This window comes from Leucoraja erinacea, unplaced genomic scaffold, assembly GCF_028641065.1.
Source record: "Leucoraja erinacea ecotype New England unplaced genomic scaffold, Leri_hhj_1 Leri_104S, whole genome shotgun sequence".
In the NCBI taxonomy this organism is placed as follows: Eukaryota; Metazoa; Chordata; class Chondrichthyes; order Rajiformes; family Rajidae; genus Leucoraja; species Leucoraja erinaceus.
The window spans coordinates 296,373-324,321 of record NW_026575286.1 but is presented as its reverse complement, the minus strand read 5'-3'; the positions used below and the strand labels follow the sequence as shown (position 1 = coordinate 324,321).

General features: G+C 44.2%; 1 protein-coding gene across 1 annotated transcript; it reads left to right on the top strand.

Annotated features, from left to right (window-relative positions):
- The first annotated feature begins 4 nt into the window (after nucleotides 1-4).
- Nucleotides 5-27,949, top strand: LOC129715177 (calcium-activated chloride channel regulator 1-like). The gene is made up of 14 exons (XM_055665046.1): nucleotides 5-184; nucleotides 713-853; nucleotides 3,402-3,552; nucleotides 7,559-7,664; nucleotides 8,807-8,972; nucleotides 12,439-12,660; nucleotides 13,769-13,993; nucleotides 14,082-14,259; nucleotides 16,772-16,878; nucleotides 16,967-17,188; nucleotides 19,129-19,399; nucleotides 21,726-21,893; nucleotides 25,993-26,229; nucleotides 26,877-27,949. Exons 1-14 carry the CDS (start codon nucleotides 23-25, stop codon nucleotides 27,248-27,250), a joined length of 2,730 nt encoding a protein of 909 aa, XP_055521021.1. The 5' UTR covers nucleotides 5-22; the 3' UTR covers nucleotides 27,251-27,949.

The window sequence follows — 27,949 nt, the reverse complement described above, 5'->3', positions numbered from 1 at the left end:
CAGAAGGGTACAGAATCTAATTATGAAATTCATCACAGTATTTCTTCTGTCTCTGGAGTACCTTACCTTTGCTGGTGTTGTAAGATGTTCTGACTTGAAGCTAGTGAATAATGGTTATGATAATGTTGTCATTGCTATTAACCCTGGGCTTCCAGAAGATGAAAACCTCATTACAAAAATCAAGGTAGGAATTTCTTAATTGACCTTTCAAAGTTTTTTAATTGTATAAATGTTTAGAGTATATTCTAGAGATAAGAGATACAGGGTGGAATCAGGCCCTTCAGCCCACCGAGTCCACAATGACCATCGATTACCCGTTCACACTAGTTCCTTGTTATCCCACTTTCACATCCTACACACTGAGGGCTATTTATCGAAACCAATTAACCCGTAAACCCGCACGTCTCTTTTGCAATGCAGCACCCGGAGGAAACCCATGCAGTCACAGGGAAAACGTACAGGCTTCATATAGTCGGGATCGAACCCGGTCCCCGTCGTTGAGAGGCAGCAACTTTACAGCTGCGCCACCGTGCTGCCCTATTGTTGTTGCAAGTTTTGAAAAAAACAAAGAGCCTTCCATGTTTTATTTCTTGTATGAAGGAGTCAGGTATTCCGTCTCTTGAGCAGAGGATTCTATTCAATTAAAATTATGGCTGATAACATTAAAAAGTGAGATGGTTTTCCAATTTATTTTAAATTGTGTTTACACCAGGACATGGTGACGTCTGCCTCATTCTTCCTGTACAATGCCACCAAACAACGAGCTTATTTTCGAGATGTGAAAATTCTAATACCCATCACATGGACAACAAAACACAACTATCAAAGACCAACCACGCAATCCTACGAGAAGGTAAAATCTAAACCATTATCAATGGTGGTTTCACTATTTGTTATTTTCATGAATGTTCCCTCATCCACACTGTTACTTATTCTTAAGCATCAGTATCTCAAATGCAAAGTCTGAAGCATGCGTTTTGCTTTATTATAGTTTACTAGTTAATATCTGGAGTCACAGAGTCTTAGAACTTTACAACAGAGAAACAGGTCCTTCAGTCCAACTTGTCCATGCAGACCAAGATGCCCCATTCTCCCGTGTTTGGCCCATATCCCTCCTTAACCAATCTGATGAAGGGTCTCGATCTGAAACGTCACCTATTCCTTTACTCCAGAGATGCTTGCTGACCCGCTGAAATACTCCAGCATTTTGTGTCTTTCTCCCTCTTAACCTTTCCTATTCATGTACCTGTCCAAGATTATTTTAAATCACATTTTTCTTTATTGGCAGATGGTTGGACAAAAGCCGGTGATAAAATGATAAAAAGTGCACAATGTGATCAGGATAGTGGAGGTGTGAATCGTGCCGCCAAAGGAAGGAATATACCTAGATCCCTGAATTAATCATCCAGCCAAATCATTCCATTACCCATATTTCAGAAACATCCGATATATGCTGCTGTCTGGTTTATGCCTTTTGTTTCTTTTCAAATTTAGTCACACAGCACCAATACAGGCCCTTCAGCCCAACTCATCCATGCCAATCAAGATGCCCCATCTAAACTAGTTCCATTTGCCCACGTTTGGCCCATATCCCACTTAAACCTTTCCTTCATGGGCTGTAGTCATAGGCCAAGCCAATGTCAAATTGCCCCTGAGCTGAATAGTTTGTTCGGCCATTGTAGAGTCAACGGCCCTGATGCGTTTAGGAAGCAGATCCGTCAGACAAGCTAAGTGTGACACTTTACTGAAGAACATTAGTGAATGAGAAAGCAGCTTCTTTTTGTTCTCAGAATAGCCCAACCATCTGAAATAATTGTTAGCGACTTAATTAATTCCCTTAATATCGTTCAATCTTTGATCAAAATATCTGCCAGCTACTGTTCAAAATGTAGTCTTTCCGTTGACAACAAAACCTTTTCACTGTACCTCAGTACACGTGACAATAAACTAAATTCAAACTCAATACCTACCAACATATCTTGGCATAAAAGAATAGTCCTCGCCAAACACTTGTACTCGGTCCGCCAAGGTCTGTTAGATCTCTAGATTGCTAACCATTTCAACTCCCCTTCCCATTCCATACTGACCTTTCTGTCCTGGGCCTCCTCCATTGCCAGAGCAAGGCCACAATCAAACTGGAGGAACAGCACCTCATATTCTGCTTTAGTACTTAACAATACATCAGCATGAACATAGAATTCTCTAATTTTAAGTAACTAACCAACAGCCATCCCTTTCATTTTTCCCCAACTCCCTACCTTGTGCCTCATCCATTTCTCTCACTATTTGTGACTCCTTCCTCTTCCTCCATCCCCTTCTACCTTTATCACTTCCTCTGCCTTCATGTCTCGTGCCTTTACTCTCCATCACACAACTTTTTGTCTTCCTCCCATCTCTGGCCTTGGTCCACCCATCTACCAATGACCCCCCCCCCCCCCCCACCTCACCTGTATCCACCTATCACGGCAGACTTTGTCCCACCCCCACCTCTCATCCAGCTTCTCTCCCATACGACTATCGGTCTGAAGAAGGGTCCCGACCGGAAACATCGCCTCTCCATGTTCTTCAGGGAAGCTGCCTGACCCGCTGAGTTACTCCAGCGTTGTGTATCTTTTTTGTAACCAGTATTGAAGTGCCTTTTGTCTATATATATTTTTTTTATTATTGTCTTGAAAAGGAACTCTCTTAACTTATTTTTCTGCTGCCTTCGTATGTCTGTGCAAGGCCAGCAGCATAATCAAGGATGTCGCACCCTGGTCACTCCCTCTTCTCTCCACTCCCTTCAGGCTAAAAGTATAAAAGGGTAAAAACACACACCTCCAGATATAGGGATAGTTTCTTCCCAGCTGATAACAGACAACTGAACTACTATCTACCTCATAGATGACCCTCGGACCCTCAGACTATCTTTGATCGGAATTTACTGGCTTTATCTTGCACTAAACGTTACCCCCTTATCATGTATCTGTACACTGTGAATAGCTCGATTATAATCATATGTCTTTCCACAACAAAAGCTTTTCACTGTCCCTCGGTGTGAAACAGGCCCTTCAGCCCACCGAGTCTGCGCCAACCAGCGATCCCCGAACATTAACACTATTCTCCACACACTAGGGACAATTTATATTTATAGAAAGCCAATTAACCTACAAACCTGTACGTCTTTGGAGTGTGCGAGGAAAACGAAAATCTCGGTGAAAACCCATGAGGTCACGGGGAGAACGTACAAATTCCGTGCAGACAGCGCCTGTAGTCGGAATAAAACCTGGGTCCATGCCGCTATAAGCGCTGTAGGCAGCAACTCTACCGCTGCGCCATCATGCCGCTCTCTATCTGTGGTTTAACTACTTATGTTTAGCAGTGTTTTTTTGTTTTTAACTCAACTGTCTTTATCTTCCTAGGCTGACGTGATCATTGCTAATTCACATGTGAAGTTTGGTGATGACCCCTACACTCTCCAGTACGGCAGGTGTGGTGAACGGGGCCGGTACATTCACTTCACCCCGAACTTCATGCTGGACGACGGTGTGATCGACGTTTATGGCTCACGAGGTAACAACTTTGTAAGAAAACATTTTCAAATGTGTAACTGGTTAGAATTCCTTGTTTAGTTCAGTTTAGATATGCGGAGCGGAAACAGGCCCTTCGGCCCACCGACTCCGCGCCGACTAGTGATCCCCGCACACTACCACTATCCTGCTGCAATAGTGACAATGGAACAATTTACCAATTTTACCGAAGCCAATTAACCTACAAACCTGTGTGCCTTTGAAGTGTGGGCGGAAACCGGAGCTCCTGGAGAAAATCCACGCTGGTTTTGCGTGCGAGCTACAGAAGCAGATCTACAAACTCATATTACAAGTACGGCGCGCTCTTAAATCTGCATTCCTACAGCAACATTTCTTACTTTAACTACTATCTACCACATTGATGTCCCTCGGACTATCCATGACTGGACTATGCTGGCTTTTCCTTGCACAAAACGTTATTATCTTATCATGTATATGTACACTGTAAATGGATTGTTTGGAATCATGTGTTGTCTTTCTGCTGACTGGTTAGCACACAACAAAAAGCTTTTCACTGTACCTCAGTACGCGTGACAATAAACTAAACTGAACAGAGAATGGGATTGGGAGGGATAAATAGATAAGGCGAGATCTAATGGTGGAACAAACTCGATGGGCTGAATGACCTAATTCTGCGCCTATGCCATATGATCTTAGGTCTTTTAATGGTCCATATATTGTGTAGAGTGGCATTGCGTGCTAGATGATCACAATTAGGGTAAAAGCTGATCATGGTTACCTTACCCTTAAAGATGTGCCATCACGCTGTCAAGGGTACAGAATGTTGCCAGGCTGGAAAGGGTACAGAGAGAATTCACAAGGATGTTGCCAGGGCTACATACAGAGAGAGGTTGAATTGGCTGGTTCTCTATTCCTTGGAGCACAGGAGGAAGAGGAGTTATCTTATAGAGGTGTATAAAATCATGAGATGAATAGATCGAGTAGATGCACAGAGTCTCTTGCTCAGTGTAGGTGAATCGAGGACCAGAGGACATGGGTTTAAAGTATAGAGGACAAGATTTAATAGGAATCTGAGGGGTAACCATTACACAGAAAGGGTGGTGGGGGTATGGAACAATCTACCAGAGGAAGTAGTTGAGACAGGGACTACCCCAACATTTAAGGAAGTTAGACAGGTAAGTTGATAGGGCAGGTTTGGAGGAACATGGGCCAAGCGCGGGCAGTTGGAACTAGTATGGCTGGGACATGTTGGCCATTGTGGACAGGTTGGGCCGAAGGGCCTGTTTCCACGCTGTATCACTTCTATCAATAAAAGGCTATCTATCTATCTATAACTCTACAATTCTACAACAATGTTTAATCAATATGTTAGTGTCACTTGGTAAAGTTGCATTTTGATGCAATGCTTGCACAGAGCACTCAAGCCCTGATGCTTCTGTTCAGTTTCAGTTTAGTTTAATGTCAGGTCCAGCGTAAAGCTTTTTGTTGTGTGCTAACTAGTCAGCAGAAAGACAGTACATTGCAAATAATCCCCCATTTAAACCCTCAGTGTTGGATAAAGGGTTTGCACAATGGAAAAATCATGGAATTAAAAAGATGGCACATCTTTATAGAAATGGCATTTTTCTATCGTTTCAGGAGTTACAACAGAATTACGGATTACATTCAAATAGTTTTTTAGATATTTACAATTTAAAGATTATGTTAAAACACATACATGAGAATACAGAACCAGCGAACCAGAGATTCTAGATCAATGTTTGAATAAACACCAAGTCAAATTAATATCTTACATTCATAATACATTTTTAGATAGTGAGAATCCGTCGACGGAATTATACAGACTAGCATGGGAAAAGGAATTAGCTCAACCTATAATGAAAGATATTTGGGACGAAAGCCTACAACATATACACCAATGTTCGTTAAATACCAGACATTCTTTAATACAATTTAAAGTACTACATAGACTGCATTATTCTAAAACAAAATTAAATAAAAATGTTCCTAATATCTCTCCTATCTGTGATAAACGTCAATACCACACGGCTAATTTAACCCATACTTTTGTAAACTGTATAAAAATTACAAATTACTGGATGGATATTTAAAAAATAATCTCTGTAGTCGTCAATATCCAAATGGACCCCGACCCTAAATGAATAATATTGGGCATATCAGAACAATACCTAAAACTCACAATAAACCAAAGAAATATCCTTGATTACAGTATAATAATTGGGGAAAAATGGATATTAAAATTTTGGAAAAACCCAACAGCCCCCATAATCAAGATGTGGATTATGGAGATGTTGGAGACCTTACATTTGGAAAAAATTAGATATAATTGACAAACCAGAATTATTTATTAGAATATGGTCTCCATTTATAGATTATTTGAAAGGGTAGATTGAACCGGCACGGAGGCCGGACTGAAGCCTGAACCCTGGAGTAGATGAATAGTTATGTTCTCTGACCTACAGACCTATCTCCAAAGTTGTATTATTGATAGTTTATCCTATTTTTCTAATTTCTTTCTTTCTTTCTTTCTTTTTCCTATCTATAAATATAAATAAATAATTAGAGGGAATGTTAATAGGTAACCGATAAAGGAGGATCCCAGCTACTTTGGTAACTGGGTCCCTGGACACCTGGATATTTAATATGTAACCGTTAAACAAAGTCTGACCTGGTTTGGATTATGATATGCAGATGCCTCTAATAAAAATGTATTTAAAAAAACGAAAAGAAAGACAATACATGATTGCAATCGAGCCATTCACTGTGTACAGATACATGGTAAGGTAATAAGGGAATAACGTTTGCTGCAGGATAAAGCCAGTAAAGTTCGATCAAAGATATTCCGAGGATCACCAATGAAGTTGATAATGAGAGCGATGTTGCACTCTAACAAACTAGTCGGCTGAATGTGTGCAAGGTGTGCCTCTTCCCCTCTCTTATAGTCTTTAAGATGCTCCTTACAAAGCTGTAAGGGGGTTTCACAGTGGTCGAGTTGCTGCCTTACAGCGCCAGAGACCCGGGTTTGCTCTTGATAACGAGTGCCGTCTGTACGGAGCCTGGACGTTCTCCCAGGCTTGTACGTGGGTTTTCTCTGGCTGCTCCATTTTGTCCCACACTGCAAAGACGTACAGGTTTGTAGGTTAATTGGCTTTGGTAAAATAGTAAATTGTCCCTAGTTTGTACGATACTGCTATTGTATAGGGTAACCGCTGGGCCGAAGCGCCAATTTCCGCCTTGTAACTCTAAAGTCTAAAGTCTGTGCCTTTGGCCAAACGTTTGGTCGTCTGTTCTAACATCACATTGTATAATTGAATAACGTTCCTCCCCCACCGTAGTTCCCCGACCTGTTTCACTGTCCTCCTGATTAATTTTACTGCTTGTATGCCTCATTGTCACCTTCCCCTCAGCCAACAAAGAACCACTCCACATTTCCTTGAACATTATCAACTTTGATATGTCATTTTCACACCGTACATTCTCTGTGTACCCTTCCATATCTCCAGTCTCCCTCACCTGACTCTCAGTCTGAAGAAGGATCTCGACGCGTAACGTCACCCATTCCTTCTCTCCAGCGTTGCTGCCTGTCTCGTTGAGTTACTCCAGCATTTTGTGTCTATCTAACGTTCCAATGAAGCTCATTAGTTTGTCTTGTTGAGTTAAAGCAGTTCCAACAATGGAAGCAATGCTTTTCATAAGTTCATGTGATAGGAGCAGAATTAGGCCATTTGGCCCATCAAGTCTACTCCACCATTCAATCGTGGCAGATCTATCGTTTCCTCTTAACCCCATTCTCCTGCCTGCACCCCATAGCCCCTGACACATGTGACTATACCCAATACCCAATGACTTGCCCTCCAGTCTTCTGCAGCAATGAATTCCACAGATTCACCGCCCACTAACTAAAGAAATTCTTCCTCATCTCCCTAAAGGAACGTCCTTTAATTCTGAGGCTATGACTCTCTTTTTGTTTTATATTTGGTTGAGTCAACCCTATTTTGCTTCTACAGATCTGGTATTTGTCCATGAATGGGCTCATCTACAGTGGGGCGTGTTTGATGAATACAATGATTTGGTGCCGTTTTATTTGTCTAACGGTGAAATCCTGGTCACGGGGTGAGTCGCCTTTCAATCTAAATCACATGATTAGTAGGTAGACAATAAAATAAGATTTGTTTTTGTTGTTTCCAGGCTTGGAGGGAGTTAGCTCTTAGAGTTAATCAAGAGATATGGGGAGAATGCAGGAACGGGGTACTTATTTTGGATTATCAGCCATGGCCACATTGAATGGCGGTGCTGGCCCGAAGGGCCGAATGGCCTACTCCTGCACCTATTTTCTATGTTTCTATGGATGTAGTTAGCGCACTTACACCCGTACCTAGTCTTCTGTTGCTCGAGTATTTAATTATATATTTTGGTGGGGAGGTGTATCTGCAGCAAGATCCTCTCTCCAATCAGGCAAGAGGTACAGAAGTGTGAAAGCGCACACCTCCAGATTCAGGGACTGTTTCTTCCCAGCTGTTATAAGGCAACTGAATCATCCTACCCCAACCAGAGAGCAGTGCTGAACTACTATCTACCTCATTGGAGACCCTTTGCACTTTCTTTACTCGGACTTTACTGGACATTATTTTGCGTGAAACGTTATTCCCTTTATCCTGTATCTGTACACTATGGACAGCTCAATTGTAATCATGTTTACTATAAATGCAGACTGGATAACATTCAACAAAATGCTTTTCGTGTTACCTTGGTGTACGTGACTATAATAACTTAAATTAAACTAAACTAAAATGCATACCTCAAGATTCGGGACAATTTCTTCCCATCTGTTATGAGGCTATTGCTCCGTCCTCTCACCAACTAGAGAGCAGTCCTGACCTCCCATTTACCTCATTGGAAATCCTTGGACTATCTTCAATCAGACTTTACTGGACTTTATCTTGCACTAAATGTTATCCCCTTTATCATGTATCTATACATTGTGGACAGCTCGATTCCAATCATGTATAATCTTTTTGCTGACTGGATAGCACAAACCAAAATGACTTTTCACTGTATCTCGGTACCTGCGACAATAAACTAAACTGAAATAACACGTGCAGTGGGAGAGACAAGAAGTGACAATGTTTTAAAGAGAACCTTCAACATGGAGGATGTAACTTGAATAATTCTTGTGTTAGTTTCTTTTGAATGTTGCAGAAAGAGTTCTGCAGGCAAATAATAATAAAAATGTTGAGGTTTGTCTTCACTTTTAGGTGTTCAAAAGAGATAAAGGGAAAGCATGCTGAATGCAGGGAAGGATCCTGTGATTCCTGCGGGATTAATAGCAACACAGGACTCCCAAACAGAGATTGTATGTTTTTTCCGGACAAAACGCAAACGACAGTGGCTTCAATAATGTATCTCCAAGGATTGAAAGATGTAAGTTGAACAGCCAAGTTTGGGGCGTCACGGTGGTAGAGTTGCTGCCTTACAATGCCAGAGACCCGGGTTCGATCCTGACTACGGGTGCTGTCTGTAAAGAAACATAGAAACATAAAAAATAGGTGCAGGAGTGGGCCATTCGGCCCTTCGAGCCTGCACCGCCATTTAATATGATCATGGCTAATCATCCAACTCAGTATCCTGTACCTGCCTTCTCTCCATACCCCCTGATCCCTTTAGCCACAAGGGCCACATCTAACTCCCTCTTAAATGTAACCAATGAACTGGCATCAACTACATTCTGTGGCAGGGAGTTCCAGAGATTCACCACTCTCTGTGTGAAAAATATTTTTCTCATCTCGGTCCTAAAGGATTTCCCCTTTATCCTTAAACTGTGACCCCTTGTCCTGGACTTCCCCACCATCGGGAACAATCTTCCTGCATCTAGCCTGTCCAACCCCTTAAGAATGTTGTACGTTTCTATAAGATCCCCCCTCAGTCTTCTAAATTCTAGCGAGTGCAAGCTGAGTCTATCCAGCCTTTCTTCATATGAAAGTCCTCACATGCCAGGAATCAGTCTGGTGAACCTTCTCTGCACTCCCTCTATGGCAAGAATGTCTTTCCTCAGATTTGGAGACCAAAACTATACGCAATACTCCAGGTGTGGTCTCACCAAGACCCTGAACAACTGCAGTAGAATCTCCCTGATCCTATACTCATATTATATGAAGTTTGTACGCTCTCCCCGTGACCTGCGTGGGGTTTCTCCGTGTTCTCACTGGTTTCCTCTCACACTCCAAAGATGCACAGGTCTGTAGGCTAATTGGTTTTGGTAAAAATTGTAAATTGTCCATAGTGTGTAGTATAGTGTTAGTGTATGGGGCACGGACTCGGTTTCCGCTCCGTATCTCTAAATTAAACCACTAAATATTTTACTTTAACAATTTCTGTAAATAGAGTCGTAGAGTGATACAGTGTGAAAACAGGTCCTTTGGCCCAACTTGCCCACACTGGTAAACAATGTACCAGCTACACTAGTCCCACCTTACCTGTGCTTGGCCAAACCTGTCTTATTCATGTACCTGTCTAACTGTTTCTTAAATGTTGGGATAGTCCCAGGCTCATCTACTTCCACTGGCAGCTTGTTCCATACATTCACCACCCTTTCTGTGAAAAGGTTACCCCTCAGATTCCTATTATATCTTTTCCCTTTCACCTTAAACCTATGTCCTCTGGTCCTCGATTCACCTACTCTGGGCAAGAGACTCTGTGCATCTACCCAATCTATTCCTCTCATGATTTTATGCACCTCAACAAGATCACCCCTTATCCCCCTGCGCTCCAGGGAATAGAGTCCTAGCCTACTCAACCTCTCCCTACAGCTCAGACCCTCTAGTTCTTGCAAAATCCTCGTAAATCTTCTCTGTACCCTTTCCAGCTTGACAATATCTTTCCTATAACATCCTATATAATAGCAAAGAAACATTCATAAACTCTTTCAAAACCAAAATCCTTATTCATTTTAGGTATCCCATTAAAATCCCATGTCAGATTTCACTCTATCTAATAGAACAGTATGATTTACCTTACATAATATTTACATTTCCACAAATGTAGATATTATAGTAGCACAACAGTGCACATCGAGGAAGCTGGCAATGCTTTTGATATAATTTGCATGTCTTTCTTTAATCACGTTAAAAGCTAATTGATTTCATTCATAATATAACGTTGGAGTTTCTGTTGGTGTAAATACATACAACATAGAATAGTACAAACAACACAGGAACAGGTCCTTTGGCCTAGATCTCTGCTGACGTAATACCAAATGAAATCTATCTAATTTGCCTGCACATGATCCATATCCTCCCATTCCCTGAATATCCATGTGCCTATCTAAAAACCTCTTAAATGCCTCCATCACTACCCCTGGCAGTACGTTCCAGGCACCCACCAATATCTGTATTAAAGTGCTTGCCACGCACATCCGTGTCCAAAGACAGGCCGCTCGATTTGTTACTAACACCTATGAGAGAGAAGCGAGTGTCACCAAACTTCTGAATTCTCTGGGGTGGAACCCTCTCCAAGAGACGTGAAGCTCACCGTTTTATCTGTTTTTACAAAATGTTAAATGGTCAGCTAGACATAGATCACAAGACCTACACCAACCCCAAACCAATTAGGAGCAGACGAGGGCATTCGATCCAATTTGTGATCCCGGCTACAAAGACAGATGTGTACAGCAATTCGTTCTTCCCATGCACAATTAAAGCATGGAATAATCTCCACCAAACTATAGTTACCCAACCAGATGCAACTAAATTTAAAGTAGCACTTTCTTCCCAATAACCCTTTCTGGCTTAATCCCTCCCTTCACCACCTCCAGTTTAAATTCCAGTTGGAATATTTTGGAGGACCAAGTAACCAAGAACCAAGAACATCTCCTATAAATTTTGACCACCTCATCTTAAAGCACACTAGATCTTGGCATTCCCATTCTGAGAAAAAGGTTCTGACTGTCTATGCTATCCATGCCTCTTGTAATTTCTATCAGGTCTCCCCCCAACCTCCAACTCCAGAAAAAACAATCCAAGTTTGTCCAATCTTTCCTTATGGTTAATACCCTCTAATCCAGGCAACATTCTGGTCAACCTCATCTGCATCCTCTCCAAAGCTTCCTCACTCTCCCTGTAATGGGGCGACCAGAACTGCACACAATCCTCCAAATGCAGCATGAACAAATTCCTATATAGTTGTAACATGACTTCCTGACTGTTCAATGTCCCGACTGATGAAGGCAAGCATACAATGTGCCTTCTGTACCACTCTTATCTGCTTGTGTGGTCACTTTCAGGGAGATATGGAGCTGGACTACAAGATCCCAATGGACATCAAATATAAATAAAAATGTATAGTACTTGACAGTGCAGCATGTTCTTGCCCATTGCTTCCTCGGGAGTGGAGTCACTGGTTCAATTCCACAGATTACACCTTGGTAGAAAGGCTTGCAAAGGCTTTGCAAAGCTAGCGACTGTCACAGAGACGGGGAGAACCAAATTACCAGGATAGTCTTGTTGTACTTAAAAGCTGCTGGCTCAGGGAAAATGATTCCATTGAGCTGATATTTAGAAGTAGGATATAGACTCAGCGGGTAAGGCAGCATCTCTGGAGAAAAAGGATGGGTGATGTTCCAGGTCTGGACCTGACCTTTCTACAGAGTCTGGAGAAGGGTCCCGACCCAGAACGTCACCCAACCTTTTTCTCCAGAGATGCTGCCTGACCGGCTGGGTTACTCCAGCACTTGCTGTCTATCTCCGGTATAAGCCAGTATCCGCAGTTCCTTTCTACACATTTAGAAAGTGGAACGTAGGAAACAAATCCACAAATGCCAAGAAAGAGCGTGTTCTCTCGCTGGATAGATTCTGCGACACTTCTCACACCGAGTCTTGCATTCGTCTTTCAGGTGGTTGAATTCTGTGATAACAAGACTCACAATGCTGAAGCACCCAACATGCAGAACAAAATGTGCAATTACAGGAGCACTTGGGACGTGATCAGCAAGTCAGATGATTTCAAGAATAACCCTCCGGCTAACATTCCATCCCTCGTGCCGACAATATCTCTACTACATGTCAAGGACCGAGTGCTGTGCTTAGTTCTCGATGACTCTGCTAGCATGCAAGACGTATGTCCCAGTACGGAATAGTAGTGTTGGTTTAAGTTAAGGATATCTATTAGTATACCCCTTCATAAGTTCATAAGTTCTAGCAGCAGAATTAGGGCATTCGGCCCATCAAGTCTACTTCACTATTCAACCGTGGCTGATCTGTCTTCCCAGTCAATCCCATTTCTCCTGCCTGCTCCCCATATCCCCTGATACCCGTACTAATCAAGAATCTGTCAATCTCAACCTTAAAAATATCCATTGGCGGCTTGCACAGACTTCTGTAGCAATGAATTCCACCGATTCACCACCCTCTGACTAAAGAAATACCTCCGCATCTCCTTTCTAAAGAAATGTCCTTTTATTCTGCGGCTGTGACCTCTAGTCCTAGACTCTCCCACTAGTGGAGACATCCTCACCACATCCATTCTATGCAGGCCTTTCACTATTTGGTTTCGATGAGGTATCCCCTCGTCCCTCTGAACTCCAGCGAGTACAGGCCCAGAGTTTCCTCCCACATTCCAAAGACATGTAGATTTGTAGGTTAATTGGCTTCTGTAATGAAGAGGAATTTCTTTAGGGTGCTGAGTCTGTGGAATTCATTGCCACAGATGATGGTGGAGTTGGCAGGAGAATGGGGTTGAGAGGGAAAAATAGATCTGCCATGATCGAATGGCAGAGCAGACATGGCAGGCCGAATTTCTGCTCATATGTCTGATGATCTTAAGGTCATAAGGCATAGAGGTGCAGAGGTAGAGATGCTGCCTTACAATGCCAGAGAACCGGGTTCGATCACAACTACGGGTGCTGTCTGTATGGAGTTCGTATGTTATCCCCGTGATCGCGTGGGTTTTCTCCGAGAACTTCGGTATCCTCCCACAGTCCAAAGACGTACAGGTTTGTAGGTTAATTGGCTTGGTATAAATGTAAACATTGTCCCTAATGTGTGTATGATTGTTTTAATGTGCGGGGTTCGCTGGTCGGCTGGTAGACGCGGACTTGGTGGACCAAAGCGCCTGTTTCCGCGCTGTATCTCTAAACAAAACAAAAAACTAAACTAAACATATTGTTGAAGCATGTAGTTGGCTGCTTCTGCAGAAGTCTGAATTTTGTATCTTTTTGAAAACAGGGAAATCGTATTGCTAGGCTCCGACAAGCAGCGTCGATATTCCTGCTGCAGATCATTGAGGAAGGGTCCCAGGTTGGCATCGTAACTTTTAATAGCGTGGCAACTATTAAAACACATCTGAAAACAGTTGATAGTGAAGCGGTTCGGAAGGAACTGATAGGCTTCCTGCCTACAAGCGCATTTGGTGGAACAAATATTTGTGCAGGGGTTCGATCTGCTTTCCAGGTAAGTCCGAGAGGACTTTTAATTTCACTTTCCATGGTAATCGTTGCAATCGTTTTCCAACATTGACGGAGCGATGATTGATTTCCAGGTCCTTCGCGGAGATGACAAAGCTACAAACGGCGATGAAATAGTTGTGCTGACCGCTGGGGAGGACCCTTCTATAAAGACTTGCTTCAAAGAAGTGAAACAAAGTGGAGCTATTGTCCACACCATCGCATTGGGACCAAACGCAGACAAAAAACTGGGAGAACTATCAATTATGACAGGCAAGAAATGGGTTTCAAAGTTTAGTTTGGTTTGGTTTAGTGTATTTTTCAGTGCGGAAACAGGCCCTTTGGCCCACCGAGTCTGTGCTGGTCAGCGATCCCTGCATACTTACACTGTCCTGCACACACTCGGGACAATTTGCTATTATACCAAGCTGATTAATTTATAAACCTGTACAATGTTTGAAGAAACTGGAGCACCTGGGGAAAATCCACGCAGGTAATGTGGAGAACGTACAAAATCCGTAGACAGCACCTGTAGTTAGGATTGAAACCGGTCTCTGGCGCTGTGAGGCAGCAACTCTACTACTGCGCCACCGTGCAACTGTTTGTGCTGATGATGGAGAGAACTGAGGTACGGGATTGTGGATGGGGTGAGAATCGTACAGGTGGCTTTCATCTGGACGGGGCCAACGTTGTTTGGAAATGAACCTGAAGAACACTTCGGCCCACAAGTTTCTAGCACACAAGATTATCCCATCAATGTGTCCGCTATTTAGACTCATAGAGTCATACCCCGCCGAAACAGACCCTTTGGCCCAACTTGCCCATACCGACCAAGATGCCCAATCAACATTTGAGATTGAGTTTAGTTTATTGTCATGTTTAACGAGGTACATTGAAAAGCTTTTATTGCGTGCTAACCAGTCAGTGGGAAGACTATACATGATTACAATCGAGCCATCCACAGATGCATGATAAAGGGAATAACGTGAATAACGTTTAGTGCAAGATAAAGTCCAATAAACTCCAATCAAACATAGTCCGAGGGTCACCCACAAGGTAGATAGTAGTTGAGGACTGCTCTCTACTTGTGGTAGGATGGTTCAGTTGCCTGATAACAGCTGGGAAAAAACTGTCCCTGAATCTGGAGGTGAGCGTTCTCACACTTCTGTGCCTTTTGCCCGATGGAACAGAGGTGAAGAGTGAGTGGCCAGGGTGCAGACTTGATTACGCTGGTGGCCTTACCGAGGTAGCGTGGGATGGTAAACGGAGTCCAGAAGGGAGATTGGTTTGGGTGATGTTCTTTATTATTGAACCGGACTAAGTGGGACCTGTTGGGTGGTCACCACGTGGTTGGGGGGGGGGGGGGGGGGGGGGGGGGGGGGGGGGGGGGGGGGGGGGGGGGGGGGGGGGGTGTGGGGGGGGGGGGGGGGGGGGGGGGAGGAGGGGGGGGGGGGGGGGGGGGGGGGGGGGGGTGGGGGGGGGGGGGGGGGTGGGGGGGGTGGGAGGGGGGGGGGGGGGGGGGGGGGGGGGGGGGGGGGGGGGGGGGGGGGGGGGGGGGGGGGGGGGGGGGGGGGGGGGGGGGGGGGGGGGGGGGGGGGGGGGGTGGGGGGGAGGGGGGGGGGGGGGGGGGGGGGGGGGGGGGGGGGGTGGGGGGGGGGGGTGGGGGGGGGGGGGTGTGGGGGGGGGTGGGGGGGGTGGAGTGGGGGGGGGGGTGGGGGGGGAGTGGGGGGGGGGGGGGGGGGGGTGTTGTGGGGGGGATGGGGAGGAAGGTTGTGGGGAAGAGGGCTGTGTGGGTGGGGGGATTGTGGGGGGAAGGGGTGTGAGGGGGTATGTGTGGGCAGAGGGGTTGGGGGGCAGGGGGGGGGAGTGGGGGGGGTATGTGTGGGCAGAGGGGTTGTGGGAGGGCAGGGGTGAGTGGGGGGGGGGGGTATGTGTGGGCAGAGGGTTGTGGGGGAGAGGGGGGTGTGTGGGCGGGGGGGTTGGGGGGGTGTGGGGTGTGTGGGAGGGAGGGGGGTGTGTGGGAGGAAGGGGCGTGGGGGAGGTTGTGGGGATGGAGGGGTCTGGGGACAGGGGTGTGGGGAAAGGGATGGGAGAGAGCTGGGAGAAAAGATGGAGGTAGAGCCATGGGGGAAGAGTGCGGTAGCATGGGGGAGGGGGGCAGGAGCCAGCGAGGGGGACCAGAGGGGAAGGGGTTGGGGTTGCGATGGGGACTCACAGGGTTGTTCTCCTCCGCCGGGATCAGAATCGCCGCTTTCCATTTGGTGACATTGACACCATCTCCGACTCTTGGCTGGGCCTGGTTGGGTTGGGTCGGGTCAGGTCTGGCCATTTCCGGTCCCTCCCTCAGAAAATTGTGTCCGGTTGGAGACCTCCACCGGCCATCCAGAGCCTCCCGTGGAGTGACAGTAGACGGGACAAATCCACGTGCCGCTGATTGGCACGAGAGGCAAGCGATCTGCGCACGCGCGGTTGACTTTTTTTTTTAAACCTCAAAAACGCTTACCAGCTTCCACCGATTGTTACAAAACTTGGTGCTATCACAGCATAGGAGAACATTGAGTAAGCTGGAGGAAAATCGTAGCGCTATCGCGTACCGTTTTTGCACAAACCGGAAGATAAGAAGGTCAGTTTTAGTTATGTATAGATAACATGATTGATATCTTGTGTAAACATTTTCCCTTTCAAGAGTCAAGAGTGTTTTATTGTCACATGTACCGAAATGGATCAATGAAACTGTTAATGACCTCTATGTTAACACTACAATTTTTTGTTCTTCAATTATCAGATGGCTTACAGTTTTCGGCCACAGATAACGTGGATGAAAATGGACTAGTTGAAGCATTCACCGGATTAGTATCAGGCAATGGTGACATTAACCAGCAGTCAATCCAGGTTTGATTCATTGAGCAACATTCCAGACCATGTTTGCTGGAAATAACTGCCTCCCCGGATTAAAAACATTTCTTCTCTTTGGTTACAGCTTGAAAGTTCTGGAAAGCTCATCAGCAGTAAAAGTAGGTTACACGGTACAGTTTTCATTGATAAAACCGTTGGGAACGACACGTTCTTTGTAATGACGTGGGAAGGAGGTACACCATCCATCTTAGTTTGTGATCCTCGGGGAAAGATCTACGATGATACAAGCTTTGACATAGACAACATTTCGCGTACAGGACGACTTGCTATTCCTGGCACTGCAGAGGTATGTCATGGTGTCATAGAGTCATACAGTGTGAAAACAGGCCCCTCTACCCAACATGTCCTAGCTACACTAATCCCACCTGCCTGCGTTTGGTCCATATCCCTCCAAACATGTCCTATCCATGTACCTGCATAACTGTCTCTTAAACGTTGGGATTGTCGCTGCCTCAACTACCTCCTCTGGAACCTTGTTCCATACATCCACCACCCTTTGTGTGAAAAAGTTACCCCTCAGATTCCTATTAATTATTTCCCCCTTCACCCTAAACCTATTGTATGTCCTCAGATCCTCGATTCCCCTACTCTGGGCAAGAGACTGTGCGTCTGTTAATCCTGGCTAAATTGGACCAGCTAGGACTTCAAAATGTGGTTAAGTTTCAGGGTTGCTGGGAGATTTGGTCAAATTGGAATTACTCTCTGCAGAGCTGGGACAGGCTGCGGAGAGGTGCCAGTGTGTCTGAAGCCTAGATACAATTTGCAAAGAATGGGAAGCCCTACAAACCCTGCCAATCTGGTGCAAAAAACATAGAATGGATTGGCTGGCTGCAAACCAGACATACACCTTGTAAATAGTTGTAAATAATGTTGCAGAGTTTGACTTGGCCAAGTGTTGATTAGATGAGGTGTTGAGCCTTGTCTGGGTTTTTTGCTAATCAGGGTAAATGTTTCCAAGTTGACTTCATCTCAAAGTCCAATGTGAATACAATGTATTGAACTGTTGTATCATTGGGTTAGGGAAATGCCTGTTATGTATGGGGTTAATCGATATCTGTAATTGGGTGATTAAGAGACCACCCCCATGTGGTTCGGCCCTTCAAAGTCCGTGATCACGTGGCCCAGCGTCGATCTTCTGGAAGAGCCTCTGGAGTGCCTCTGTCTGAGCGAGGCCTAGAGGGCTTGAACAGGCAGACGCGAGGATCGAACCCGCGGTGGGATAGGTACAGAGTGTGATCTGTGACACGCTTTTGGTAAAATAAAATGTAGTTTCAAGTGCTTGATTCGGTGTTTTTACTGAAACTAGACTGGGGGGAAGCTTAGAAACGAGCAATTATCATGTCTACCTGATCTATTCACGTCAAAAACCTTGGCGTGATATTTGACTCAGCACTGAAGTTTGATAAACAAATCAATGCCGTGGTAAAAGCTAGCTTCTTTCATCTTCAGACGATAGCTAAAAGAAAACAAATCCTCCAGTTTGATGACCTGGAAAAGATCATCCGCACATTCATCTCCTCCCGCCTAGATTATTGCAACTCCCTTTACACTGGCATCAGCCAATCTTCCCTGTCCTGCCTGCAACTGGTCCAAAATGCCACTGCGAGACTCCTGACAGGCACCCGAAAAAGGGACCACATCACCCCGATCCTGGCCTCTCTCCACTGGCTTCCTGTTGCGGTTCCGTATAAACTTCAAGATACTCCTCCATGCCTACAAAGCCCTCAATGGGCTTGCCCCCACCTACATAAAAAGTCTTCTCGCCCACCACTCCAACTCCAGGCCCCTCAGATCGGCCGACTTGGGGTTGCTGAATATCCCACGGTCTAGGCATAAGCTCAGGGGCGACCGCGTCTTTGTGGTTGCAGCCCCTAGGCTGTGGAACAGCATCCCCTTCCCATCAGAACTGCCCCCTCCATCGACTCTTTTAAATCAAGACTAAAGCCTTATCTATACTCCCAAGCCTTTCCTGACGTCCTCTGAGTGAGGGCTACATGTATATATGTATATAGTCTGTTTAGCTGTGCTATTCTTACAACGAATGTAAAGCACTTTGGCCAACGAGAGTTGTTTTTTAAATGTGCTATATAAATAAATGTGACTTGACTTGACTATTCGTCTCATGATTTTATACCCATGTTTCTTATTGGATTTCATGTTTTCTCTTTTTGTTGATTTTGCTTCGTCCTCTGTATTGCATATTAAAGTGGCGTGATTTTCTATCAGACAGGATCATGGAGATACTCGATGAAGAATGTGGATGCTGCAAACCAGGTTCTGAGCATCACTGTGACGTCCCGCGCAGCAGATGCTGGTGTTCCACCTGTCACTGTCAATGCTCACATCAATCAGGATACATCAACGTGGCCGAACCCCATGGTCATTTTCGCAGAGGTCAGTCACGGCTTTCTGCCAGTCATTGATGCTAAAGTGTCAGCCACAGTGGAGCGGGCAGATGGCAAGTCTATCATCGTTGACCTTCTGGACAATGGCGCAGGTAAACGCACGTGAAAGAACGAGAAGGAAGCGACTATAACGAATCATGCCTGTTCCTTTCCGAGAGCTACAGAGCATAACAGACGTTGAAGTATGAGACAAAAAGCTGGAGTTACTCAGCACCTCTGGTGAAAAGGAATAGGGTCTAGACCTTGAGGTATAATTGAAGTGTAGACATGGTTCAATACAGGAAATGAGGCAACCATTTTGTGCGCGGCATTTTCCCACAAAAGAGCTTCAGCTTCCGTCAGGATTAAGGATGACTTCCTTCCTTCCTATCTGGTTTTGAAGCCTCAGAGACGACCGATAAGGCCGGCGTAGGAGCTAGACTCTTCCACAGATGGGCCGGTTCTGCTCCTATCAGAATCAGAATCACACTTTATTCACCAAGTGTGTTTTGCAACATACGAGGAATTTCATTGGCCAGGTCAGTCATACAATTAAAAGCAACAGATCACTAAAAAACACATTTTAACATGAACATCCACCACAGTGACTCCTACACATTCCTCACTGTGATGGAAGGCGAAAAAAAGTTCAAGTCCTTCCTTTTGTTCTTCCTCGGTCGGGGGCCTCGAGCCCTCCGTTGACGTGACGATCTTGACTCCCGTAGCCGGCAGCTTTCAGGCCCTCCACGTCGAGTCGATCAGCTCCTGCATCTGGGGGGATGTCAGCTCCCCCCGCGCCGAGCAATCGAACCTCGCGTCGGGGCTGGTTGAACCTTCCGCTGCATTGGAGCTCCCGACTAGCCTCTCCCGAGACTGTGAGCCCTTGATTGTAAGTCCACGGTGGTCGCGATCCCAGGCAAGTGATCCGCTCCAATGTTAAGTCCGTGCCCCGCGGTGGGGCTCACGACAGTCCAAAGAGGCCTCCAGCGATGGTAGGTCGCAGAGCCCGGAGAAAGTGATCCGAAACCTGAAAACAAGTTTCCCCCCTCCCCTCACATAAAACATTCCCCTTCCCCCTCCCCTCACATAAAACATACCGAAGAACATTATACAAACTTTTAACGCACTAAAAAATAACAAAAAGAAAAAAAAACGAACAGTCTGCCGGCAGGGCTGCCATCTCCCCGGGCCCCTGGTGGTCTTATCTACTATCACTTATGAAATGAAAATTCTTTGGGAAACTGCATTTGTGGAGATTGCTCTATAGTCCCATTTGATTGCAGCAATGTGATAATGGTCAGATAATCAGAGGTTTGAGTGCTATAGCTAGGTATGTTACAATACTTACCTTCAGCGGCACTGCAATTCTGCCACTGGCTGTAAGCGCGATTTTGGCGCGTTTGAGGAGGTGTTAAAACGCGTTTTTTTTCCGACCTGGTTCTGAATTATATTTTGTTGGAGTGCAAGATGTTGCTAAAGAATCGTTCCGACGGCCGTTCTGTGTGTTTTAAAAATAAATTCGGCAGACAAGTTAATCGCTGGAATGATTTTAAAATCAGCTTCTGAAGCCGTCAATGCCGACAACGGGGCCGGATTTCATGTAGGGGACAGGTAAAAGAAAGTAGTTTATTTTGTATAAAAGTGTTTCTTAAGATGTATTTAATTCCCATTTTAAGTTGCGAAACGGTGATTTGGTCCCCGAACAAACCGGCAGTGTATTTGCTGCCAATATGAGGACTAAATCACTGCAACCTCAACGTTCCAAATGGTCCCGTTCCAGAAAATCCCACTCGCAAGCTGATTTAAATGGCCATTAATTTACAGGTATTAAACATTAAATTCCTTCCATTTGGCCTATAAACCCATGACAATGAGATTTAATAATTATGTTATATTCTGAATTCTTGCGTGAATGTTATTTGGACACTTAGGCTATTTAAAAATGTTAATCTATTCTTAAGAAATGGATAGATGTTCTGGTAATTGAATTTTATAATTAGCTACAATTAGGTAACTAACTAACTAACTAACTATATGCTTTAATTTCAAGTCATCTAAGTAAGATTGTTTCATATTTGTTTCAGAATGCTTCAATCTATAATAACTGAAAATTTCTTTCAGTTCTCTTAAATTTTAAGAAAGTTATGGGCTTTTAAATGTTCTCGATCACAGCTTTTGAAGTCAATGAAAAAGCAATAGGGAACAAGATGCCAATTTCCAAGTATGAAAATGGCCATAACTGTTTTAATACTGAAGATATAAAAGCGAATTAGGTGTCAAATTAAACTTATTTTTATGTTTTCTCTGATGGGATAAATTAAAGACTTAATTTTTATAACATTGCTACTATAGCAATGTATTAAAGGATGTTCTAAACAAAAATAACATCGTAATTTCCTGTGAACGCCATTATATATCCTTTATTTGCTTTGTCTTCAGATCCGGACGCGGTTGAAAATGATGGCATTTATTCTAGATACTTTGTTAATTTTGATGGAAATGGACGGTACAGCTTCAAAATAAATGTTCAAGGAAAAGATGGAGTGACAAGATTATCGGCCAGAAGGCATGGTCATGCCCTGTACATCCCTGGATATGTGCAGAATGGTAATGTATTGATGGATAAATGCTACACATTGATGTTGACAGTATCACCACCTTGGCCCAAGTGCCATTGGGACTCTTATGGGCCTGTCCCACTAAGGCAACTGCTGGCGATTGTCATATTCGTAGCAGGTCACCGAAAAACCGGCGACTGGACTAATGGGCCTGTTCCACTTACATGAATTTTTAGGCGACTGCCGACGAATACGACAATAGAATTCACCGAAGTCAGCACCGGTGACAACCTGCGTCACCTGGCAACAACCTACGACATCCTGGCGATAACCTTACTTAACCTGGCGACAACCTACGACAGCACCTACGTCAAGCTACGCTCATGGGCGTCAAACCCACGGTCGCCACTGTTGCCGAACATTTTTCAACATGTTGAAAATCCAGCGGCGACCAGAAAGACGCTAAGACTCTTTGGGCTACTGAGGAGACTGTTCACGACCATACAGGCGACACCACGGCGACCACCGGGGACCTTGTGGTGACAGCCTAGTCGCCTGAAGTTGCCTAAAAAATTGCCTAAGTGGGACAGGCCCATTACCTTGCTATCCCTAGACTTGACAAACTTCAAGAACCAGACGACATAGGTTTAAGCTGAGGGGGGAAGGATTTGATGTGAATCTGAGGGGTAACATTTTTACACAAGGGTGGTGGGTGTACGGAACAAGCTGCCAGGGTGTATGGAACAAGCAGCCAGGTACTATTGCAACTTTATAGCAACATTTAGACAGGCCAGTGTGAGCAGGTTGGGCCGAGGGTCCTGTTTTCACACTGTAAGACTCAATGACTCTAAATGCCATGGTCTCAAGGACAATCTCCCATCCTTCATATTCCCATCTCATCTCATCCAGTATCCTGCTTCCACCTACATTCCTTCCTCTGGTCTCACACATTCTGTTTTTTTCATCTTTGTCCTTTGTCCAGTCAGTGCCCAGTGGGGTGCCACAAGGCTCGGTGCTGAGTCCCCAGTTGTTTACAATATATATTAACGATTAAGGCGAGGGAATTAAATGTAACATCACTAAGTTTGCGGATGACACACAGCAGGGTGGCAGTGTGAGCTGCAAGGAGGATGCTATGAGGCTGCAGGGTGACTTGGATAGGTTGTAGGTATGTTACAAAACCTACCTGAATCGTCATTGGGAATCTGCCCTCAGCCATGTCGGCGATTTTGGCGCTGTTTGGAGGAGGCGGGTTTAAAACGCGATTTTTACTAGGCTGTACTAATCGCAGATGTTCAGCCTAGTAAATCATTAACGAAAAATCGCTGCAAGACCCGGTCGCAAAAGGTATTATTAGTTTTATAGGCCTCGATAATATAGTTATAATAGTTTTAAAATTACTCTCTGATTTCGCAACCTCTCGCAGCCCCAGGGTTTTATAAAGCAAACAATTAAAGGTATGTACCTTATTTTTACATTAAATGGGGCATATATATAACCCTATATATCAAGTTATCAATAACGAATAGTTCATTTTGGGCTTTTTATATCCCGCAGTATTTTTCTCGGCACTTGAGGGCACTAATCCAGCGCTATGTCAACGTTCTAAACCAGCGCGTTCCACATGAACCCACTAGAAAGCCGATTTAAATGGGCATTTATTTACAGGAATTGAACACTAAATTCCTTCCATTTGGCCTATAAATTAATGTAAATTAGATATAAAAATCATGTTATATTGTGAATTATTTGTGAATAATCTTTGGACACTTAGGCTATTTAAAAATGTTAATCTTTCCTTAAGAAATGGGCGTTTGATTATCCAAGATCACAGCTTTTTTGTAATGTCCATTGAAAATCAATAGGGAACAAGATGCTAATTTCCGAGTATGAAAATGGTCATAACTTTTTTAATACTTGAGATATGAAAGTGAATTTGGTGTCAAATTAAACTTATTGTTATGCTTTATCTGATGGGATAAATTGCAGACTTGATTTTTTAAATCTCAAAATTTTGTAACATTGCTATAGGTTGGGTAAGTGGGCAGAAGCATGGCAGATGCAGTATAATGTGGATAAATGTGAGGTTATCCACGTTGGTGGCAAGAACAGGAAGGCAGATTATTATCTGAATGGTGTCAGATTAGGAGAAGGGGAGGTGCAACGAGACCTGGGGTGTGCTTGTACATTGGTCACTGAAAGTAAGCATGAAGGTACAGCAGGCAGTGAAGAAAGCTAATGGCATGTTGGCCTTCATTGCGAGAGGATTTGAGTTTAGGAACAAGGAGGTCCTACTGCAGTTGTACAGGGCCCTGGTGAGACCTCATCTGGAGTATTGTGTGCAATTTTGGTCTCCTAATTTATGGAAGGACATTACTGGTATTGAGGGAGTGCAGCGTAGGTTCACCAGGTTAAATCCTGGGATGGCGGGACTGACATATGATGAAACAATGGGTCGAATGGGATTATATTTGATGGAATTTAGAATGATGAGAGTGGATCTCATAGAAATATATAAAATTCTTGGACAGGGTAGATGCAGGAAAAATGTTCCCTCTGTTGGGGTCCAGAACCAGGGGTCACAGCATAAGAATAAGGGGTAGGCCATTTAGAACTGAGATTAGGAAAAACCTTTTCACCCAGAGAGTTGTCAATCTGTGGAATTCTCTGCCACAGAAGGCAGTGAAGGCCAATTCACTGGATGTTTTCAAGAAAGAGTTATTTAGCTCTACGGACAAAGGGATATGGGGAAAACGCCAGAAAGGGGTACTGCTTTTGGATGATCAGCCATGATCATATTGAATGGTGGTGCTGGCTCGAAGTACTAAGTGGCCCACACCTGCACCTATTTTCTATGTTTCTATCAACCCATGCCTCCTTGCCTGTGTTCGCGCTTTGTCCTGCTCCTTCTCTCTTCCTGCCTTCATCCTCTTCCCTACAATCAATCCATAGAAGGGTCCCGACCCGAAATGTCCCCAATCCATGTTCTCCAGGGATGCTGCCTGACCCGCTGAGTTACTCCAGCATTTTGTGTCATTTTTAATGTAAAGCAGCATCTGCAGTTCCTTTATTCTACATCCAGTACCCTATTGTCCACTTGTCCATTGCCCAGTGTCCTCACTGCATGATAACACTCGGAAAATCACAATATAAAATAAATACCACACTTGTGATGAAATCCTTGTTAACTCTTAGCCCCCCCCTCCCCCCCAAAACCCTGCCTCTATAAGGCAAGAGTCTCTCCCGAATTCTCAAGTCCTCTGGCGCTGGTCATTCATACATTTATCTCTTTCTGGCCTGCCTCTGACGTAAAATGTTTGTGGGTTCCTCCTCCCACTGTTCCCCTTTCCATTAAGACGGTGGATCACCCCTCTTAATATCAACAATATTTCACGCGTACCAAGGTACAGTGACAAGCTTTTTCATTGCGTGCTATAAATACAATCAAGTATAGTCTATAGAGCAAAGGGGGAAGATATGGAATGCATAATACAGTTCTCAGCATTGTAGTGAATCAGCTCCACAGACAAAGTCCAATGCCCACAATGAGTTAGAGGTGAATCAGACTGTACCCTAGCTTATGTAAAGAGAAGGAAATAAGCTGTTCCTGAGTCTGGTAGTGCATGCTTTCAAGCTCGATACTTTCTGCCAGATGGGAACAGGGAGAATAAGGAATAACCGGGGTGGGACAAGACTTTGATTGCGTTGGCTGCTTTTCCAAGGCCCAGATGGAGTCAACAGTGTTTGTGAGATGGATTGGGCTACATCTACAACTCTCTTCAATTTCTCATGGTCTTGGACAGAGCTGTTTCAAAACCAAGCTGTGATGCAACCCGACAGTACGCTTTCTACGGTGCATCTGTAGATATTTGTGAGAGTCATTGGAGACATGCCAAATGTCCTCAGTCTCTTCAGGAAGTAGAGGCATCTTGACTGCCACATCAGTGTGGTTGATCAACGACAGATCATTGAAGCTCTCAACCATTTCCACCTCGGCACCATTGATGCTGACTGGGGCATGTACTCCACATTGCTTCCTAATCGTCGATAACTCGTTCTTTCATCTTGCAGCCTGCGGTGTCATTTCACAATAGATTTTAGATATCTTGATCCTTTTTCCGAAACGTGGCCTTTTCTTTTTCTTTTAGGACAAATTCAACAAAACCCATCTCGGCCACCGTCCATTGGTTACTACACTCAGAAACTGGGAAGTTTTCAGAGAGTTAAATCGGGTGGCACCTGTTTAGTAAGTAATGTACCTCCTACAAGATCTATTCCTGACGTGTTCCCCCCGAGTAAAATCATGGATCTTAAAGCAACAATAGTCCACGATAACATACAACTGAACTGGACAGCACCAGGAGACGATCTGGATCAAGGAAATGGTAATTCAAAATTATTATTTAATGTATAAATTATTCAATCGTTCAATGGTACTTTATTGTCAGATGTACCTATGTGCATTGGAACTCTTTTTTTACATACTGTTCAGTGACAATCCTGCGTTTGAGTTTAGTTTATTATCACATGTACCTCTGTAGTGTGGGGATATACTGCACCTTGGATGTGGTGAGGATGTTTCCACTAGTGGGAGAGTCTAGGACTAGAGGTTATAGTCTTAGAATCAAAGGACATTCCTTAAGGAAGGAGATGAGGAGGAATTTATTTTGATAGAGGGTGGCGAATCTGTAGAATTCTTTAGCCACAGAAAGCTGTGGAGGTCATGCCAATCTATATATTTAAGGCAGAGATGGATAGATTCTTGATTAGTACCGGTGTCAGGGGTTATGTGGAGAAAGCAGGAGAATGGGGATGGGAGGGAGAGATAGACGAGCCATGACTGAATGGTGGGGTAGACTTGATGGGCTGAATGGCCTAATTCTGCCCCTATTACTTATGATCTTGACCCGGTTCTTCCCTAACAAAATCTGAGTGAATATTTTATTAGCATGTTACAATAACAAAGTTTGAGTGGTCTTTCTTTTGTGAATTAACTTGCTTTCATGTTTTTTTTCTCCTCTTCTTCGTTTAGCATCCCATTATGAAATAAGGATGAGCAAGAACTTCACACAGCTGAAAAATCATTTTCAATCGACTCACAAGATTAACACCACTGGGTTGAATCCTCAGACTGCAAGTTCCAAGGAATCGTTTTTAATCTCTGAGAATATTCAATTGAAAATCGGGACTGAAATCTACTTTGGTGTCATTACATTTGATAAGGCAAATCAACCTTCAGCATTGTCGAATATAGCATCAGCTGCCTTGGTAACGGCGAATCCAGTTCCACCTAGCCCGACCAGCCCACCAAACCAGTCGCAGCCACCGACAACAGCTCATTCACCTCGTCGAACCACATCCGTGCACCCTGGCTCATCGTCCCAACCTAATAACTCTGGTGATTGATGTTACAGCAATTGTTCTGGTAGTTTGTTGTCTTGTTGTTGTCGTAACTTTGATCATTGCCATAACCATGTGCATTGTGGCTACCAGAGGTCGTAAGAGAGTCTCACCCAGTTAAGACGCTTGCCATCAGTAAATTCATAAGTTCCAGGAGCAGAATTACACCATTCAGCCCATCAAGTCTACTCCGCCATTCAGTCATGGCTGACCTATCTTGCACTCTCAATCCCATTCTCCTCCCCACCTCCCCATAAGTTAGAATTGGTCGTCCTTGACTTCATTTTAAGTATTCATCACAAGCAACAAAAATCGATTGTTCATTTTATTATTTTACAACATTTCTCAATAGTTAGTTTCTCAATAAATGATTGTTTTTCTCAATAAATCTCCAACTAGTTTGAGCAGAGACGACAACATCAAAAGCCTTCAAGCCAATTTGTATTAAATAAGTATTTTGAAGGTTTGTTAGAATAGCCCTAAGTTTTCTATGTGACTCCAATTTTCTTTTGTGTTTTGGGCTGACATTTTACAACAACTGATTCCTTAAATTGGGTACAAACTATGTGTCCTAGAATTTTCCTTGTAACACCGGGTTTAAGCCATTACCTGCAGTTTTGGGGCCCTGATTTGAGAACTATATTCTGCACTCTGTGAACAATTCTGAGTTAATTGCAAAATTGGCAATTGATAATAAATGCGCAT

Bases quoted from the DNA above. Each gene is read 5' to 3' on its own strand.
- LOC129715177 (XM_055665046.1), top strand. From the start codon at position 23: ATGAAATTCATCACAGTATTTCTTCTGTCTCTGGAGTACCTTACCTTT. The intron at 3,553-7,558 runs GTAACAACTTTG...TTGCTTCTACAG, and splicing joins CGACGTTTATGGCTCACGAG to ATCTGGTATTTGTCCATGAA. The intron at 8,973-12,438 runs GTAAGTTGAACA...TTCGTCTTTCAG, and splicing joins ATCTCCAAGGATTGAAAGAT to GTGGTTGAATTCTGTGATAA.